This window comes from Physeter macrocephalus, chromosome 15 (assembly GCF_002837175.3).
Source record: "Physeter macrocephalus isolate SW-GA chromosome 15, ASM283717v5, whole genome shotgun sequence".
NCBI lineage: Eukaryota > Metazoa > Chordata > Mammalia > Artiodactyla > Physeteridae > Physeter > Physeter macrocephalus.
The window spans coordinates 52222754-52240824 of record NC_041228.1 but is presented as its reverse complement, the minus strand read 5'-3'; the positions used below and the strand labels follow the sequence as shown (position 1 = coordinate 52240824).

The 18071-nt window shown below is 38.5% G+C and overlaps 2 protein-coding genes across 3 annotated transcripts in view; both read left to right on the top strand.

Moving 5' to 3' along the window:
• Positions 1-9416, top strand: part of LOC102981448 (solute carrier family 7 member 13-like) — a 37543-nt gene extending 28127 nt beyond the window's left edge. The window contains exon 5 of the mRNA XM_055091107.1: positions 9103-9416. Within this exon, the coding sequence (XP_054947082.1) occupies positions 9103-9416 (314 nt within the window). The remainder of the gene's footprint in view (positions 1-9102) is intronic.
• The window catches only part of LRRCC1 (leucine rich repeat and coiled-coil centrosomal protein 1), a 37239-nt gene continuing 28526 nt past the window's right edge, over positions 9359-18071 (top strand). Inside the window, exons 1-4 of one of the 2 annotated variants that reach the window (XM_007120457.4) lie at positions 9359-9529; positions 11855-12060; positions 12373-12438; positions 16735-16902. In XM_007120457.4, coding sequence (XP_007120519.1) covers positions 9441-9529; positions 11855-12060; positions 12373-12438; positions 16735-16902 — 529 coding nt within the window. In that variant the 5' untranslated portion in view covers positions 9359-9440. The remainder of the gene's footprint in view (positions 9530-11854; positions 12061-12372; positions 12439-16734; positions 16903-18071) is intronic. The other variant, XM_007120456.4, reaches the window with a different exon arrangement.

The following is an 18071-nucleotide window of genomic DNA, read 5'->3' as shown; positions in this document are numbered from 1 at the left end:
AGGACGGGGTTAAAGGAGCAGCTGATTCGGGGGCTCTGGCTCACTCAGGCCGGGGGGAGGGAGGGGCATGGATATGGGGCAAGCCTGTGGAGGCAGAGGCCAGAGTGACGCTGCACCGGCCCGAGGCGCGCTGCGCGTTCTCCTGGGGAAGCTGTCCCTGGATCCCGGGACCCCGGCACCAGGAAGCAAAGAGGCAAGAAAAAGTCTCTTGTCTGTTCATCAGCTCCACGCCCATCTATGGAGCTCCTTTAAGCGGCGCGCTTAAACCCCTCTCCTCACGCTCCAGGAAGCAAAGAGGGAAGAAAAGGTCTCTTGCCTCTTCGGCAGCTCCAGGCTTCTCCCGGACTCCCTCCTGGCTAGCCGTGGTGCACTAACCCCTTCAGGCTGTTTTCACTCTGCCAACGCTTCTCCCGGACCCCCTCCTGGCTAGCCGTGGTGCACTAACCCCTTCAGGCTGTTTTCACTCTGCCAACCCCATCCCTCTCCCTGGGATCCGATTGAAGCCCGAGGCTCTGCTCCCGGCCCCCGCCCGCCTGCCTCGGCGGGTGAGCAGACAAGCCTCTTGGGCTGGTGAGTGCCAGTCGGCACCGATTCTCTGTGCAGGAATCTCTCCGCTTTGCCCTCCGCACCCTGTTGCTGCGCTCTCTTCCACGGCTCCGAAGCTTCCCCCCTCTGCCACCCACAGTCTCCGCCCGCTAATGGGCTTCTAGTGTGTGGAAACCTTTCCTCCTTCACAGGTCCCTCCCACTGGTGCAGGTCCCGTCCCTATTCTTTTGTCTCTGTTTATTCTTTTTTCTTTTGCCCTACCCAGGTACGTGGGGTGTTTCTTGCCTTTTGGGAGGTCTGAGGTCTTCTGCCAGCGTTCAGTGGGTGTTCTATAGGAGCAGTTCCACGTGTAGGTATATTTCTGATGTATCTGTGAGGAGGAAGGTGATCTCCGTGTCTTACTCTTCCGCCATCTTCTCTCTCTCCCCACAACCTTTCATTTTGATGTCACAATTTACTTCTTTTTATATTGTGTAGCCATTAACAAATTATTGTAGCTATAGAAATTTTTAATATTTTTGTCCTTTAACCTTTACACTAGAGTTAAGTAGTTAGCATGCCACATTAAAGTATCAGACTATTCTGAATTTGACTATATACTTACCTTTACCAGGGTGTTGTATGTTTTCATGTTACTAATTAGTGTCCTTTCTTTTCAGCTTGAAGAATTCCTTTCAGCATTTCTTGCAAGGCAGTTCTAGTGGTGATAAACTCCCTCAGCTTTTGTTTGAGAAAGTTTTTATTTTGCCTTCATTTCTGAAAGACAACTTTGCCAGGTAAAGTATTTTTGGTTTGCACTTTTTTACTTTCAGCACTTTCAATATGTTATCCCATTCTTTCCTGGCCCAGAAGGTTTCTGCTGAGAAATCTACTGATAGATTGATGGGAGTTCCCTTGTATGAGAGATTTTTCTTTTCTCTTGTTGCTTTTAAAATTCTTTGTCTTTAATTTTAGACAGTTTTATTATAGTGTGTCTTGGAGAAGAGTATTTTGGATTGAAATGTTCGAGGACCTATTAGCATTGTGAACTTGGATGTTTAAATATCTCTCCAGATTTAAGAAGTTCTCAGCCATTATTTCTATAAATAAGATTTCTGTTCCCCTTCTCCATCTCTTGCCCTTCTTGGACTCTAATAATTCATAGATTATTTCTCTAATGGTATCCTATAGTTCACATAGGTTTTCTTCACTCTTTTGCCTCCTCCATTCTATGTTCTCCTCTAAGTGGATAATTTCAAAGGGCCTGCCTTCTACTTCACAGATTCTTTCTTCTGATTGATCCTTTTTGTTGTTGATACTCTCTACTGCATGTTTCTATTCATTCACTGTATTCTTCAGCTCCAGAATTTCTGTTTGGTTCTTATTATTATTTCTATCACTGTGTTAAACTTTTTATTTTATTCATTTATTGTTTTACTGTTTTATTGCTTTCCTGATTTCACTGACTTGTCTTTCTGTGTTTTCTTGTAGCTCACTGAGCTTCCTTAGAACAGCTATTTTGAATTCTATATCTGGTAAGTCACAGATCTCCATATCTTTGGGTTACTGGGAGAGTATTGTATTCCTTTGGTGCTGTCATGTTTCCTTGATTTTTGATGTTCCCTTAAGTCTTGTATTGCTATCTTTGCAGTTGAAGAAGCAGTCACTGTCTCCAGTCTTTAATGACTTGCTTTGAGATAAAAATCCCTTCTGTCAGACCTTGTAGAGATTCTGAATGCATGGTAAGCATTCAACAAAAATGATCAAGTAAGCTCATACTATTTGCAAAGTCACTTTCTTTTATACTATATATTACAATGAAGTCGCTTTCAAAGATTATATAAGAAGTTATTTTTTATAAATGGCTTCATGTTTTTTTACAGGACAGCTGAAATACCTGGTAAAAATATCTTGTAGTTGAGGAAATATTTTTCTGCCAACTATTAACCCTTTCCTTCCACACAGACACCAACACCACTACCTCTTCTGCCTCCACACAGTCACCATCCATCACTCATCACCACCTGACATATATACATGTGTATTTATTTGTTTGCTTACCTCTCCTCTGACTAGAATAAGAAAGTACTTTGTCCTGACTAGAATATAGAAGGTTTGACTGTTTTGATACTTCATATAGTGGGTACTAGATAAATATTTGTTGCATTTTAGGGGGTCTAGAGATTTTGAGGCTGATAAAGGGAAAAGATAAGATCAGCTTGTGATAGCACATACAAGACTTACTTGGGCAGCACTCTTACTGGTTTGCAAGTGAGAGAAGTCACTCACAGCATGAGACTTCCCAGAGGCCATGGCAGGCCACTGGAGGGGAGGAAGGCAAGAAAATTCCTGGGGAAAGGAGAATCAGAAAGAGGCTTGTGCATCTAGAAGATGTCACTGAGCAGCACAGCATGCAGTCTCTGGATCAGAGTTTCCAAGGGCAGCAGTGATGTAGAGTCTTTATTGCCCTGAGCTTGCCTTACTTGTGCTAACAGATGTTGTGTGCAGTTTCACAGGGCATGCAAAGCAGGCAAGTTCTAAATGGCTAAAATATGCTTATTTGGACTGTATTTAAAACAATGGAATGTATAAAAAACTTGCTTGCTGGCTTTAGAGCTAATGGGTTTCAGCCTGCTGTGAGGAAGCAGACAACCTAGAGTCCAGTATGCAGAGGTCATCTTTGGCTCCTTCACATACCATGTGTGAAATGAACAAAACATCATCACAAGTTAATTTCTCTATAGCTGATCCTGCTACAAAATTAGTGGAGGAATAAATGTTTGAATTAATGAATAAATATACATTGGGTAAATTAATACCTATAAACTGGTGGAAGAGCAGTAGGCTTACATAAATTTAATACTAGACTAGTTTGCATATAAACTCAGGCCCAATATAGATATACTAATTAATCCTAATTGTGGTGTAATTAATCCTAATAGGTGAGGTAATCCAACAGGTGTTTCACATATATTATCTCATTCAATACTATGGAGCTTATACTACAATATAAATTGTTATCCTCATTTCATAGATAAGGAAATGTGGATTCTACAAAAATAACACAACTTGCTAAAAACCATGCTGCAAGTAAGTGGAAGAGTGGGATCCAAACCTTTGCTCACTTGAATGCAAAGTTTACATTCTTTCCATTAAACTACAACTTCTTCCCTAGATACTCATCTACAAAGTATTATTTGAGTTAAATAATATCATTGCTATACCTCCAGTGGAGACTTCTCCACCCAGAACCTTTGAAATCGTCCTTTCTTAATTAGCTGTGACTAACTTGTTCAGTGGCATAGACATTTTTTAAAAAATAATTAACATGTGAAACATTTTAACTCTGGCCTTCAAAGAGGTCACAACATTGCATAACAATTCACAAGTAAATTATTTTTAAAACCAAATTAGGTTTAATAATAAAACGCTTGTGGAAGGATGAGATGGCTAAATTAAGGCCATGTCACTGTTTGGGGAGCCTTTCAGGAATATGGAAGGAAAGTATAAAGACACAGCAACCACATGAAATTTTAAAATTATTTTTCAGCATTTTTTTTTTAAAAAAAGGCAAAAGCATGCAACTCCTGAGGGCAATAGGATTCTTCTGTGTAAACATTTTAATGTTTAGTGCCACAATAGGGGCAGGAATCTTTGTCTCCTAAAGGGGTATTGAAATATTCCTCACTGAATGTAGCTGTCTCCCTGAGAATTTGGGCTGCTTGTGCTGTGCTGACTTTGATCTCCACTCTCAGTCACACAGAGCTGGGGATGACCTTTCTTAGAAGTGGAGCAGAGTATTATTTCCTCAAAAGATCTCTTGGATCTTCTGTCACTTTCCTCAGTCTTTGGATCAAACTTTTTGTTTATCCCTTAAGAATGGCTGCTCAAATCTTATTACCATCTGGCTATATATTTCAGCCTTTCTATGCCAGGTTCTAGGTGTCCATGGAGCGCAGGTGGGGAAGCAGTGAGGTTAGACAGGAAAAGACTGTGAAAAAAATAATTTTGTAAATTTGTTTTATTTTTTACTTGAGTGAGCAAAGTTTCTCATCGATGGTGACCATCAAGAACTTGAAGAGATCATCATTAAAACTTTTTGAATTAAAATTTTATAGTCATTTCAAATATAAAATCTCTTTTTCATCTTCAAAATTAATTTTTGAAACCATATACATTTTAGAATAATTTTGTCAAGTTCTATAAAAGATTCAGTGGGGATTCTCATGATGGAATTTTATTTGAAGTGTATTTGGGGAAAATTGACATCTTTATAATAATGATGAAAGGTTTCTCTTGATTAAAGTTTTTGATAAACTTCAGTTTCTTACACAAAATTTTGCATACTTCCTGCTAGACTTATTCCACAGCTTACAATTTTTGTTGCTATGTTGATTTAGAAAATCCAAGAGAATCTATGAATAAAATTATATCTTATGCAAATAAAAGCAGTTTAATCTCTTCTTTTTAAATTCTTAAAACATATTTTTCTTTCTTACAGCATTGGTTCTAGTTCATTTTTAAAATAGAGCAGGAATCCTTGATTTGCTCATGACTTTAACAAGAATACTTTTAATGTTTCATATTAAGTATGATGTTTGCTGTAGGTGTTTAGAAAATGCTGTTTAGTTACAGCACCATCGTCTACCCTTCACTTGCTAAGATTTAAATTATGAAAGAATATTGAATCTACTAAATGGCCCTTGCTTCATTAAGATAATTATGCTTTCTTAATCAACTAATGTAGGGCATCTTTTTTAGCTTAATGAGTCTTCCCTCTTTTTTTCTGTTAGTCTAACAGTTTCTCCATTTTATCTTTTTGAAAAACCAACTCTGTTTTGTAGATTTTTCCTAGTGTTTTTCTAGTCTCTAGTTCTCTTTCTGCAGGCGCCCATAGTCTTATACTCCCTCTGGTGTCCGACTGATGTACTAACTAGGGGCCAGGATGGAAGGCATTTCCACTGCTCTCCCTGCTTTCCTGTGGAGAAGCCTCAAGCCCTGGCCTTGTCCCAACCTAGCAGAGCTGTGCCTGGGTGCACAGCAAGGCTCTCATCCCTTTTCCTTTGTTCTTAGCTGCCCCAGCAAACTATGCCAAAACCAGCCCCACTGGCAGTGCCATGAAACGCCAGGACGTTCTGGCATGCTCTACCCAGTGTTTGGAGGGGGTGGTGCATACAACTAAGTAACTAGAATTCATGAGTGATGCAAATTTTTTCAAGGCCACAAATCACAAAGGGGACTGATCTTATGCTCCCATGCCATTGACCTGATGTTCTGCACTGGGATCTGAATGTATCAAGTCATCATAAAATTTTTAAAGCTTTGGGTTTTATTTTGAAAAAAGCTTATATATTTTTAGACGGTTAAAAAGCCAAATGATGCCTTTGTGTATCTTGTCTGAGAAATTAGCATAAAAGTGCTAGTTGATTCTAACAGAAAAAGACAAACATAAATAACAGGATGTAATAGCAGCATTACATTTTGGTCTCACAGGAATGTGGTAAAACACAAAAGGATATTCAAAAAATATCAATGAAGAAAAAGTTAACAACTATAGTTGCCTTCTACCCTGCATCCAAATCAGTCAACAAAGTTTATAAAATCTATGTTATTAACTTCTCCTCAGGTATTTTTCTCTCCCATCAGTCCCACCCCTAGGGCCTTTGTCCAGGCCTTCATTTTTCTCAGCTGGTTTACTGCAACTGTCTCTTAACGCCTGCTGCCAATCTTTTCCCTCCAATCCAGCCTCCATTCAGTTTCTAGACATGTTATAAAACACAAATCTAATCCTGTCATTTTCCTCCCTAAATACTCATCTTGTTTTCTTGCATATCCTCTCAATCTCACTCTCACAGCTGCTGCAACCACCACACCATCACTCCATCATCACCTTCCTTCAGACCAACTATCAACTCCTAACCTGACCATGGCAGGTTCTCCAAGATCTGACTCAGGCCTAACTTTCTGTCCTCATCTCCTGCCTTCTCTTGCACACATACACCCTCACCACATGTCAGCCTTTCTAAACAACTTATCATTTACAGAATAGATACTATTCTCTCTACCTCCCCAGCAATGCCATCTCACCGGCCCCAGCCTGACTGCCTATCTCATACTTGATGTCACACTGGTAAGATTGATTCCAGATATATTGCCCATTTTGCACCCATGAATACATCATACATATCATGTAAAGCAAGTCCAAGGCAGACTGAAGTACAATTTAAACATATAAAATAAAACTGCAGATTGTAGTTATTGAAAAGAGTTGATTACAGATTATTTACAATTACAATTATTTACAATTACAACCTATTAATGATAGGTTTTTTGAATTTTAGAACTGAGATCTCCTATAGAAACTGCTTTAATAATTTTTGTTTTGCAGATAAAGAATTAGAAGCAAAACTGCAGGTTTCTAAGCACTTGTGATTTTAACAGGCAAATAACAGAAATACAAATTCACCAAATTATCACTCTGAAAAAACAATCAACCTTTAAGTGCTGAGGTAACTCAGATACAATCTACAATTTTTAAACTCTACTAACTATAATAAATATCTTGATTAATTAATTACATAATTTTGGAGGAAATATCAAGTACATTTAATATCATTGCAGAATGATTTGTTTCTTATATCAGTTGTTTGTTTTAGGTTAGACTATAATACTTATCCTCATTGAAAAAAATCTCTATTTTAATTGATATTCAGTTATCGTATTAGTGACTTATCTGTCATCTAATCCTACCTCCTCCAGAACAAAACAAAACCCTTTACTTAGCTCCTATTTCTGTTATTTCGCAATTTGCACTGGTTCAGCTAGCTGCTTCTGGCCTCATGCATGCATCTGTGTGTCCTTAGCTGGGGTGACTTGTTTCTGCTACATGTAGCTTGCTCAAATGGCAGCTCAGGCAGTCTTCCAAAAGAGGGAGCAGAAGCGTGCAAGACGGCCTGAGGCCTAGCCCTAGATGTCTTGGGACTAGCACTAGAATTCCAATGAATTCTATTGACCAAAACAAAAACTAACATGTAAGCTCAGAATCAAGGATCCAGTAAAGAGTTTATACCTCCACCTCTTGTTAAAAGGAGCTGCAGGGCTTCCCTGGTGGCGCAGTGGTTGAAAGTCCGCCTGCCGATGCAGGGACATGGGTTCGTGCCCCGGTCTGGGAGGATCCCACATGCCTTGGAGCGGCTGGGCCCGTGAGTCATGGCCGCTGAGCCTGCGCATCTGGAGCCTGTGTTTCGCTGCGGGAGAGGCCACAACAGTGAGAGGCCCGCGTACCGCAAAAAAAAAAATAAATAAATAAAAAAGGAGCTGCAGACACATGGTAAAGCATGTAGCTACAGGAAATAGTGAATTGTGGCTACAAGTTTTAGAATATATTAGGTACAGCTAAACAATAGGAGACTAATGACAGTTAAGTCTGCATATATCTTCAACATTAGAAAGTTAGGCCTTTATTTGATGGCCAATGTTGACACAAATAATCAATAAATGATCTATAATAAAAATAGGAAAGAGTTTTATTCCAGCCAAACTAAGAACTATAGCCCAGGTGACACAGATTCAAGAAGTACTTGAATTATGTTCTGCTGGGCAACAAAATGGGGAAAGCAAAAAACAGCAAAATTATATAAATTGTCAAGAATTGGGCTTGGAGCTGGTAAGAAGTAAGGGTGTTTGTTAAGCAAGGTTAGGTTGGGGTCTGAAATGGTTGCATAGTTACAAGGGGAGACTTTGAGACCATAATGTTGCAGCTGGCAGCTGCTAGCAGATATTGTTTTGAAAACAGCTGGTGGTGTCCTTGAGTTTGATACAGTTCAGAAAATTCAAGTTCTGGAAGATGCAGGAATGTGTTTGAAACCACATCTACAAGGCCGCTCAGCTCCATTTTGAATGCCTGAATCAGTTAATCCATTTTGATTTTTAAATGCATTCTTTCCTTTAATGGTTAAAGCAGATGTACAATGCATGTTTGACGTACGGTAGGCTGTTCCAGTTAGCATAAAGCCAAATCATCTATAAGCCAGAATGACTTCCCCATGCCTCAGTATGTGAAAATTTCTTCCATCACTAGTGAGGAACCACGGAAGATTTTAGTTTAGGATAGTGACTGGTCCACGGTTGAGATAAACATTTTGTCTCCATTTAAAAATATTCCCTTGACTCAGAAAGCAATGTAACCAGGAGGGTTCTTGGACCTTATTTGGGTATTGTTTTCCTACCTGGAATGCCATTCTGTCCAGAACACACTGTGAGCTAGCAAGACTCTACTCAGTCATCTTTTGATGACTTCCTTTTATAAAACATTCCCACTACCCACAGGAATATACAGTTGGCTTAAATGCTTCTGTGCTATTCCTAGCACTGGCCCTGCTGCACAGCAATTCTGTTTCCTCCACTGAACTATGAATGCTTCCGGGAACGAGAATGGGCTTCATTTTATTCCTCACTGCATAGGGAGGTGCCTGGCACAAGTAAGGCATCCAGTAGACGCAATAACCTGGGGGAACAACTTATAGGCCTGTAAGACTACAGGTCTGTAAAAACAAACTGCTGTGAAATCGCCTTCAGAAGTCAGTCGCCTACAATGCAAAAATCATACAGAAGAGCCACAAAGGAAAGACACATTCCTTTCCCAACCACCACAGGGTAGACAAAATGTTTCGCTTTACGGCAAGTCTCAGGACTCGCGCCGTAGATACCGTAAAAGGGAGGGAAGCCCTCGTTGGGGAAGCTCAGGCTTCTGGCTTTGCGACACCGTCGGGGCGGGAAAGTGCCGGCTGTCGGTTGGAGGAAGGGTCCTCGGCCCGCCCCCTAGGGCCGGACTTCCGCGCACCCGGGAGGAGTGTTTCGGCCTTTCTGACCCATCGCTGGGCGCCGGTTAAGGCCGGCTCCGCGTCGCCAGTGCCATGGAGGCGCCGGTGGAGCCGGAAGTCGAGAATGAGGACGGCGAGAGCAGCTGCGGGGATCTGTGCTTCATGGACAAAGGCCTGCGGAGGTAAAGGGCAGCTTTACTGGAGACCGCACGGCAGGGGCCGTGGGCAGGGGCCGTGGGCAGCGGGCGGCCTCGGTGGAGCGGAGGCGCGGGGCAGCTTTACCGAGACCGCACACGAAGGCGTCTGGCTGTCGCCCGCCGTTCTCCGCCACAACTGCGCTGCTGAAGTGCCAGATCCAAATCCAATGAGCCCCCTTTCCTTTCCTCCAAGGGACTAATGAGCACCCTGGAAACTGCCCCACGTCCTGGTTCCCTGCCGGCGTTTGACCATCCTACCTTCTTCGCTGGTTCTTCTTTCTTTACTGGCAGTTATTTCTTTGCTTGCCCTGTAATTGTTGGTCTTCGCGGGTTCTGTCCTCTCTCCTTTGCTCTTTCTCTATGATAGAAAGTGGCAAAGTAGTATCTCTGGCAGCCGTAAAGCAAGAGTTTGCTGCTCTTCATTGGTTTTGCCTTGATTGTCTTAGCTCCTGGTCTAATTTATACTTTGCAGAGCCCTGTGATACATATACTGTTATACTTCTTGAAAATACTAAACTTAACATATTTAGTTCACTGCTTTCCTCTTTCATGCGGCCCAAATTTGTTCACGATACTAGGCTCTTGGTTCTGCGTTGCTGATTGGTCCCTCTCTGCCTTTTCAGTCTTACCTCTTACCCTTTCTCCAGTTACACCCTGTGATTAGCCACACTAAGCTACGAGCGGGCAGTTCCATAGTAGGCTTCTCTGTGTCTTTCCACACACTGTTCCTTTGTTGCCTGCCCTCTCTGTGCACCTTGCTGATAATTAAAGCAACTTGTTCTGGATCCTGATCTAAAATTTGCCAGAAAGCCCTAGGAAAGTGTTTTTCAAAAGAATATTTATATTTAATAATAGCTGCCATTTACTGAATGCCATTTATGTGTGTATGTTACATATATTATCACAAATCCTCACAACAATTCTGCAAGGTAGTAATTTTACGAGGGACAGATCTGAGATTCAGAGGATCTTTATAACTTTCCCAACATCATGCAGCTGGTGGATTAAGTTTGAATTCAAAACCATTTCTATCTAATTTCACTGTCTGCTTTTTCGACTATACTACATTATATGCACAATACTAATTTCCAGAAACCAAAATGCTTCAGAAAATAGATGGCTGTCATTAAGAGCATGTGTTAATAGCATATGGTCTGGCACTAAATAATAGCTCAGTAAATGACAGAAGCAAGATAATTGGAAAATATTTGAAACTGTCACATTTAGAGATTGCTAGTTTGAAATTTAAAAATGCTTTATCTTTTTCTGCCAGGGGTTCTTATGTGCTTCAATCTGAAGACTAAAGGATAAATTGAATGACCTTATGACATATTCATACTTTTCGTGTTTTAATTTTAAATTTGAGGTTCTTAATGCAAATTTGGAAGCAAACTTGAATTCCTTGTTTTCCCTTTACTCCCTGACTGCTAAACTTCTCATTTTCCTGCTACTAGATTTCCTACAGCTTTACTATAACTGCTATAGAACATAGAACAGATGCCAATGACACTGTGTGTCCCAGTTGAAGCATCTCTGAATTATGTGCACTGTAGTTTATATTCCTGGAACTCCTATCTTCAGAAGAGGTTCCAGTTAAAAATAACAGTAATTGACAGAATGAAGAGATGAGTTCCACTTAGAGGAGATGCTTTCCAAATTTCAGCAAAGGAGGACAGGGACTGTTTCACTACGAATAGCAATAACTAATGGTTTATTTTGAAATCAGCTGCATTCTGGGTTAAACAGACATAGCAGACAGTGAAGAGAATAAGATTGTAAACTCCAGTGCCAGATCTATATTTATACTGGCTCAATTTGGTAATAGCTACAAGAATTTGGACAAGTTATTTAATTTCTGTAAACCGTGGCATCCTTAGATACCTACTGCTTGGAGTTGTTGTGAGGATTAAATGGGCAGAGGAAACAGGTTTAGAGAGGCTAATTCATTTACTCAAGTAACACAGCAAAAGCGGTAGAGTGCAGATTTGAACTTGGGATGTTATGATTCCAGGAACTGACTTTACAATAATTGCTTTCACTCAGTGCTGATGACTTTGTTTGCATATAAGAGCTAGAAATGCCCAGTATCCCTTGCCTCTCTTGATAATGGTCCAAAATACTGGTTAGTTGTAAGAAGCACTGTACCTTATGAGACATTTCAAGGCTACCACAAGTAGGAAGGATTTTATTATAGAATGAATAGAGCACATACTTACTATCTACATGCTGTTTGGTTAATTTTAGTTATTTGGTCATGATTTTTAAATCCATTTTTTACTTGTTTTTGATAATATATATTTTCCTTTGTAGCATATCAGAGTTATCTTTAGATTCAGCCCTTCATGCCATCAATCTTCATTGCAATAACATCTCGAAGATCAAAGCCATTGATCACATTTGGAATTTACAACATTTAGATCTGTCATCTAATCAAATAAGTCAAATTGAAGGGCTAAACACACTGACAAAACTACGTACTTTAAACTTGTCCTGCAATTTGATCACAAGAATAGAAGGTTTGTAAGTGATTTTCATCTAATACTTTGCATAAGGGAGCTGATTTAAGTCCATTTTTCATCTTGTTCCCAAAAGAGTGGGATAAGTATTATCATAAACTTTTCAAAACTGACCATAAAACTCTATATAAAAGTTTTCTTCTAGAAAAGTTATCAATTTTTAAAAAACTATTTTGTAAAATACCAACAGAATTGATTTCACTGTTATCAGACTGTAGATTTGCTTCAGAGCAGTCTGAAATAGTATTGTAATACTATATAACTCTAATTAATTGATTATTTGAATCTTATCATGGCTTTATTTTGTTTTAGGACTTAAAGCACTAACTAATCTGACTAGACTGAATTTATCTTATAACCACATAAATGATCTTAGTGGTAAGTAGATATGCTTATGTTTTCTATAATGCTGAATATTTGCCACATATAATGAGCTAGACTGAGCTATGCATGTTGAAGAACTGAATAATCCAATTTTTGACCAAAAATCTTATCTAGAGGGTGTTTCTCAGTCATATTTGTTTTTTGTTGGTGCTAAAGCTACAGCTGAATAAAAACCTAGGAATAAAAAGCAGAGTAATCAGTAACAGAAAAACCTTGGTTAGAAAGAACCTACTTTGGGAGAGTAATGTTTTAATCTTAGATAATTAATATACTATTATGTAGAGAGGAATAGTTCCAGCAGAACTTTTTACGATGATGAAAATATCCTGTATCTGTGCTATCTGGTATGGCAATCAGTAGACAGATATGGCCTTTGAGCACTTGAAATGTGGCTAGTACACTGAGGAACTGAATTTGTAATTTTATTTAATTTTAATTAAATTTTTATTTAAATTTAAAAAGCCACATGTGGCTAGTGCTACCATACTGGACATTGTAGGTATATAGCATTCCAAAGGCTATAGCAAATTACATTCAAGGTTTTCTTTCAACGATTTATTATTATTTATTTATTTAATTTATTTTTTTGGCTGTGTCAGGTCTTAGTTGAGGCATGCAGGATCTTTTGTTGTGATGTGTGGGTTTCTCTCTAGCTGTGGCGTGCAGGTTTTTCTTCTCTAGCTGTGGCACGTGGGCTCCATAGTTGTGGCAAGCGGATGCCAGAGCGCATGGGCTCTGCAGTTTGCGGCATGCGGGCTCTCTAGTTGAGGCGCATGAGCTCACTAGTTGTGGCACGTGGGCTTAGTTGCCCCGCAGCATGTGAGATCTTAGTTCTCTGACCAGGGATCAAACCCACGTCCCCTGCATTGGAAGGTGGACTCTTTACCACTGGACCACCAGGGAAGTCCCAGGATTTTTTTAAATTTTCTTTTTGACTTTACCATATATAAGAAGGTTAAAAATTGTTAATCTTTTCATTGATTAAAGTGATACACTGATAAAATGGAGTTTTATGATAATTCGTAAAATTATCTGTCAGAACTAGCAGAATTTCTCTAATTATCTTCATAATCCTTATCAGTATTTGAAAGTCTTATTCATTTGTTTGTTTTTCTCCCCTGATAGAAAAAATACGACCCTATGCCAGGTATTTAGTACACACACACACACACACACACACACACAAAAATACAATGACCTAGTCCCTACCCTTAACCAAAGTAGCAACAGTATTTTAATTTTTAAAAACCTTTTCCCCAAAAAATGTGAAAGTATTAGAATTGAGTATTAACTGTAGCTCTGTCTCTGCTGTGTGATGCTGAGCAAAGTATATTGTTCTTTGGATGCAGTTTCCTTAACTGAAAGATGTGAATTTTGGATAATATAGTTCATTCATTTACTTCTATAGTGATGAAAAAATAACAACAACAAATAGATAAAGTTCTTATTACAGGGCTTACATTGTAGTGGGGAAGTAAAACAAATAAATGAGATCATGTCAAGCCCCCCCAAAAAATAAGCAAAAGATTTGAGCAGACACTTCCCCAGGAGGATATCCAAGTTGCAAACAAGCCCATGATAAAAAAAATGTTTAGCATCCTTAGTAATTAAGGAAATGCAAATTAAAATCATAATGAGATCCACTTCATACCTACTAGAATAGATATACTTTTAAAAACTTAAAATAAAAAACGCTGGTGAGATTGTGGAGCAACTAGAACTTGCATGCATCGCTGGTAGAATTCAAAATGGTAAAACTACTTTGGAAAACAGTTTGAAGGTTTCTTATAATGTTAAACAAATACTTAGCATATAATCATGCATTTCTACTTCTAGTAGTTTACCTAAGAAAAATGAAAACATGTCTAATCAAAGACCTGTACATGGATGTTAATATGATTATATCACTTTTTAATATAATCATGTTTATATGATTATTCATAATCTCCAAAAACTAGAAACCACCCATTTGTCTATCACCTGGTAAATGGCTAAACAAATTGTGATACATCCATAGGATGGAATACTACTTGGCAATAAAAAGGAATGAACTATTGATATACGCAGCAACATAGATAAATCTAAAAAGAATTATGCTAAGTGAAAGGAGCCAGACACAAAAGATTACACTGTATGATTCCATGTGTATGATATTCTGACAAAGCCGAAGATACAGGGGCAGAAATGAGATCATTAGTTACCAGGGGTTGAAGATGAGGAGAAAAGATTGATTTACATAGGGACACAGTGATTTGAGTGATGAAAATGTTCTGTATCTCCATTGTAAGGATTACATAACTGTATATGTTTGTTAAAGCACATCAAACTCTACTGTATATATTTTCTGCAAACCTATAAGTTCTAATAGATAGTTCTTAGAATGATAATATTTTATATGTTCAGAAACACTTCAGTAAGTAAATAATGACAGTTCATACGATTAAGAACATGCAAAAACATTAAGGCGTGATCAAGCTTGCCGTGATAAAGGCAGAAAGAAAGCTACTGTGGCTAGAGCATAGCAAATGAGAGATTAATGTGCTAAGAAAAGAGATAACAAAACAGGCAAAAGTCAGATCACGTACAGCTTCATAAGCAGGGTAAAAAGTTTGCATATTATTCTAAGTACAATAGGAAACCATTGGAAGTCTTTAAACAAGTAAGTGACTCAATACATCTGTTTAGAGGATCACTTTGGCTGCTGAGTGGGTGAAGAATGGACTTCAGTAGGACAGGGGTGAAAGTCAGGTGACAAAAAGCTATTCCAGTGGTCTGGATGAGAGATGATGGAGACTTGGACTAGGATGGAAACAATGTAGAGGAGTAAATACATTATGTTTTGCGTGTGGAGTTCATAGAACTTGCTGATGGACTGAGATGAGGAGATGAAGGGAAAAGGAATCAAAGATAATTAAGAGTTTTCTTTGTAGTAACAGGTGGATGATGGTACTATTTCCTGACATGGGGAAGATTGGAGGAGGAACAGATTTAGAGATGAAGGGGTAAGAATGAAGGATCCTATGTTAAATTCGAGAACCCTGTTAGGTATATGTGTGTGTATGTGTATGACCTGCGGTTTTGGGGTAGGGCATCAGGGTTGGTGTTGTAGATTTGTAAGAGATTCTGGAGAGTGTATGAATAGATAAGGGGGCGACCAGGAATTCGCCCTGGGGCACTTTAAAATCAAAACATAAAAGGGACATGAAGTTGCAACGTAAGAGAAAGAACCAGTAACATGGAACAGGAACTTAGAAATGTGGTGGTAAATTAAGAAGAAATGCTGAGTACTCATAAGAATGCTTGACAGGAAATCTGATCCTGTAGTGAGTGGTCAAAGACTTTTCTGAGGGTGTGACAGGTGAACAGAAGTTAGTGATGAGGACTATGAAGAAAATAAAAGAGGCAACCCTGTAAAAAAGATGAGTAGAAATTAGCCAGATATGATAAAGATCATTGAGGAGAGAAGAGTATTCCAGTCAGGTTGAAGAAATTGAAGGGGAAAAAAAAAAAAAAAGTTGAGTAAAGTTGAATTTGTACATGGAGAGTACTAAACTAGGCAAAATTGAAAGTTAAGACCTTCATCAGAACAGTGTAGAGTGTATCTCAGAATGGTCCTTCCAAAAGAAAGAAGACTAGGGCATTCAGCCATGGATGATTCTCCTTTTGTTGAGGGGTTCCTGGAGGTGTTAACTCCTTCACACTTCTGAGCTAAACTCTTGCTCAACAAGCTCCATTTTGAAGAAAATTCTGAGGCATGGCCCCTGTCCACCACAGCTGCAGCTGAAGTCAGGCTGACCAGGGAGATGTACCAGGAACCAGTAGCCTCTGCTACAAACCTAGTTTCTAACATTACCATGCTCTAGATAATCTCATGCAAGAAATGTTACCAGGGAGCTAAATCAAATGGGTGCTATTTATATTTATTTTATGCTCAAACCTGTGAAATTGGAGTGTTAGCTTATGTCTCCTAATTAAAAATAATGTGTTGATTGAGAGCCTGAAGCCATTGCTTTATTCTTATTCTCATAAAAGTACATGGGCCTGGGGAGGCCCATTTGTTTTGTTTAAACAGAGCCCAGATAAGTCCTCAAAGAGATGCCAAACCTTTGTTTCTTCAAAACAACAATTGACTTTGCTGATACCCTGTTCATTAGATAAAGCTCTTTACAGAAGGGTCTTCCTAATGCTACTCCTCTGCCTCTTGAAATACAACCTATATAAAAATTAGTTTTAGTTAGCTGTTAGAAAAATTACTGTTGTGACATCAAAAAATTTTTTTTCCTGTTGCAGGTTTGATGCCCCTTCATGGAATTAAACATAAACTTAGATATATTGACCTACATAGTAATTGTATAGATAGTATCCATCACCTGCTTCAGTGTATGGTAGGATTGCACTTCTTGACTAATCTTATTTTGGAGAAAAATGGAGAAGATAATCCTGTCTGTCATTTACCAGGTATGATCGATTAATTTATTTTTGTAACAGTTATTTTTGTAACAGTTGATTTTCAGAGCTCCTTTATTTCCTGCAACTTGTATTTATTACCTCCTTGAATTTGTCTTACGCTTTGCAACTTTTTATTATGTATTTGGAAAAGTATAATTGCAAATAAATTATTTTATTAAGACAAACTAAATTGCTGTTAAAAGAGGAATACAAGCTGAAGAGATAAGTAATTCTCTTTAGACAGTTTTAGATTTGATAAGTGAATGCCTCAAAATTAAATTGTGCTTATGATATATTCTTATAGTATAATACTAAGCAGCCATAAAAAAGAATATAGAATCTCTTTAGCTACTGATAAGCAGTTATCTCCAAGATATACTACCGTTAAGAGAAAGAAAAGCAAGTTGTGAAACATTGTGTATAATACGCTCCCATTTGTGTGCAAAGTATAACGTGTGTGTGTGTTGCTGAGTATATATATATATAAAATATCTAGAAGGATACACAAAAAACTGATAATAGTGGCTAACTTCAGTATTAGGTAGGTAGGGATCAGGAAATGAGAAAAGGGCATCTGGGAATCAGGAAATGTTAGGAAAACTCTTTACTGAGTACCTTTTGAATTTTACACCATGTGAATGTGTTAAATTATTAACAAGTAAATGACTTTTTTAAGAAGAAAGCTTAAACTTAATATGAGCTTAAACCTATTAAGATACAAGATATATAGAAGATGCTGCTGAAATGCCATTTGATCTAATTCAAAGTCATTGAGGTTGGCAAAGATAAAGCAGACCAGACTGCCATTTCTAGAACTCACTTATCTCAAATTGCTTAACCTAACAATAAGATACAAACGTAGAATATGAATATACATTCTAAAGATGTGTTTGGGTAGAAGTTGGCTGCAGAGGCTGTGTTCTCATTAATATGCAGCTATGAGAAGGCTTTTCCCAGAGTGGAAACCTATTTTGATAATTTTACTTTGCAGAAGAATATATTAGATTTGAGATCAACTATTTTCCTAAGCCCATATATATAATGATAGAGTCTCCCTAAAAATCAGAGTAGATTTCCGTTTTGGGGGGAAACCCTTTTCTTGGAAAAAAAAACCTTATTCCTAAGATAACTTTAATTTACTGACCCACAAGTTGGATTTTTTTCCTAATAATCTCGTC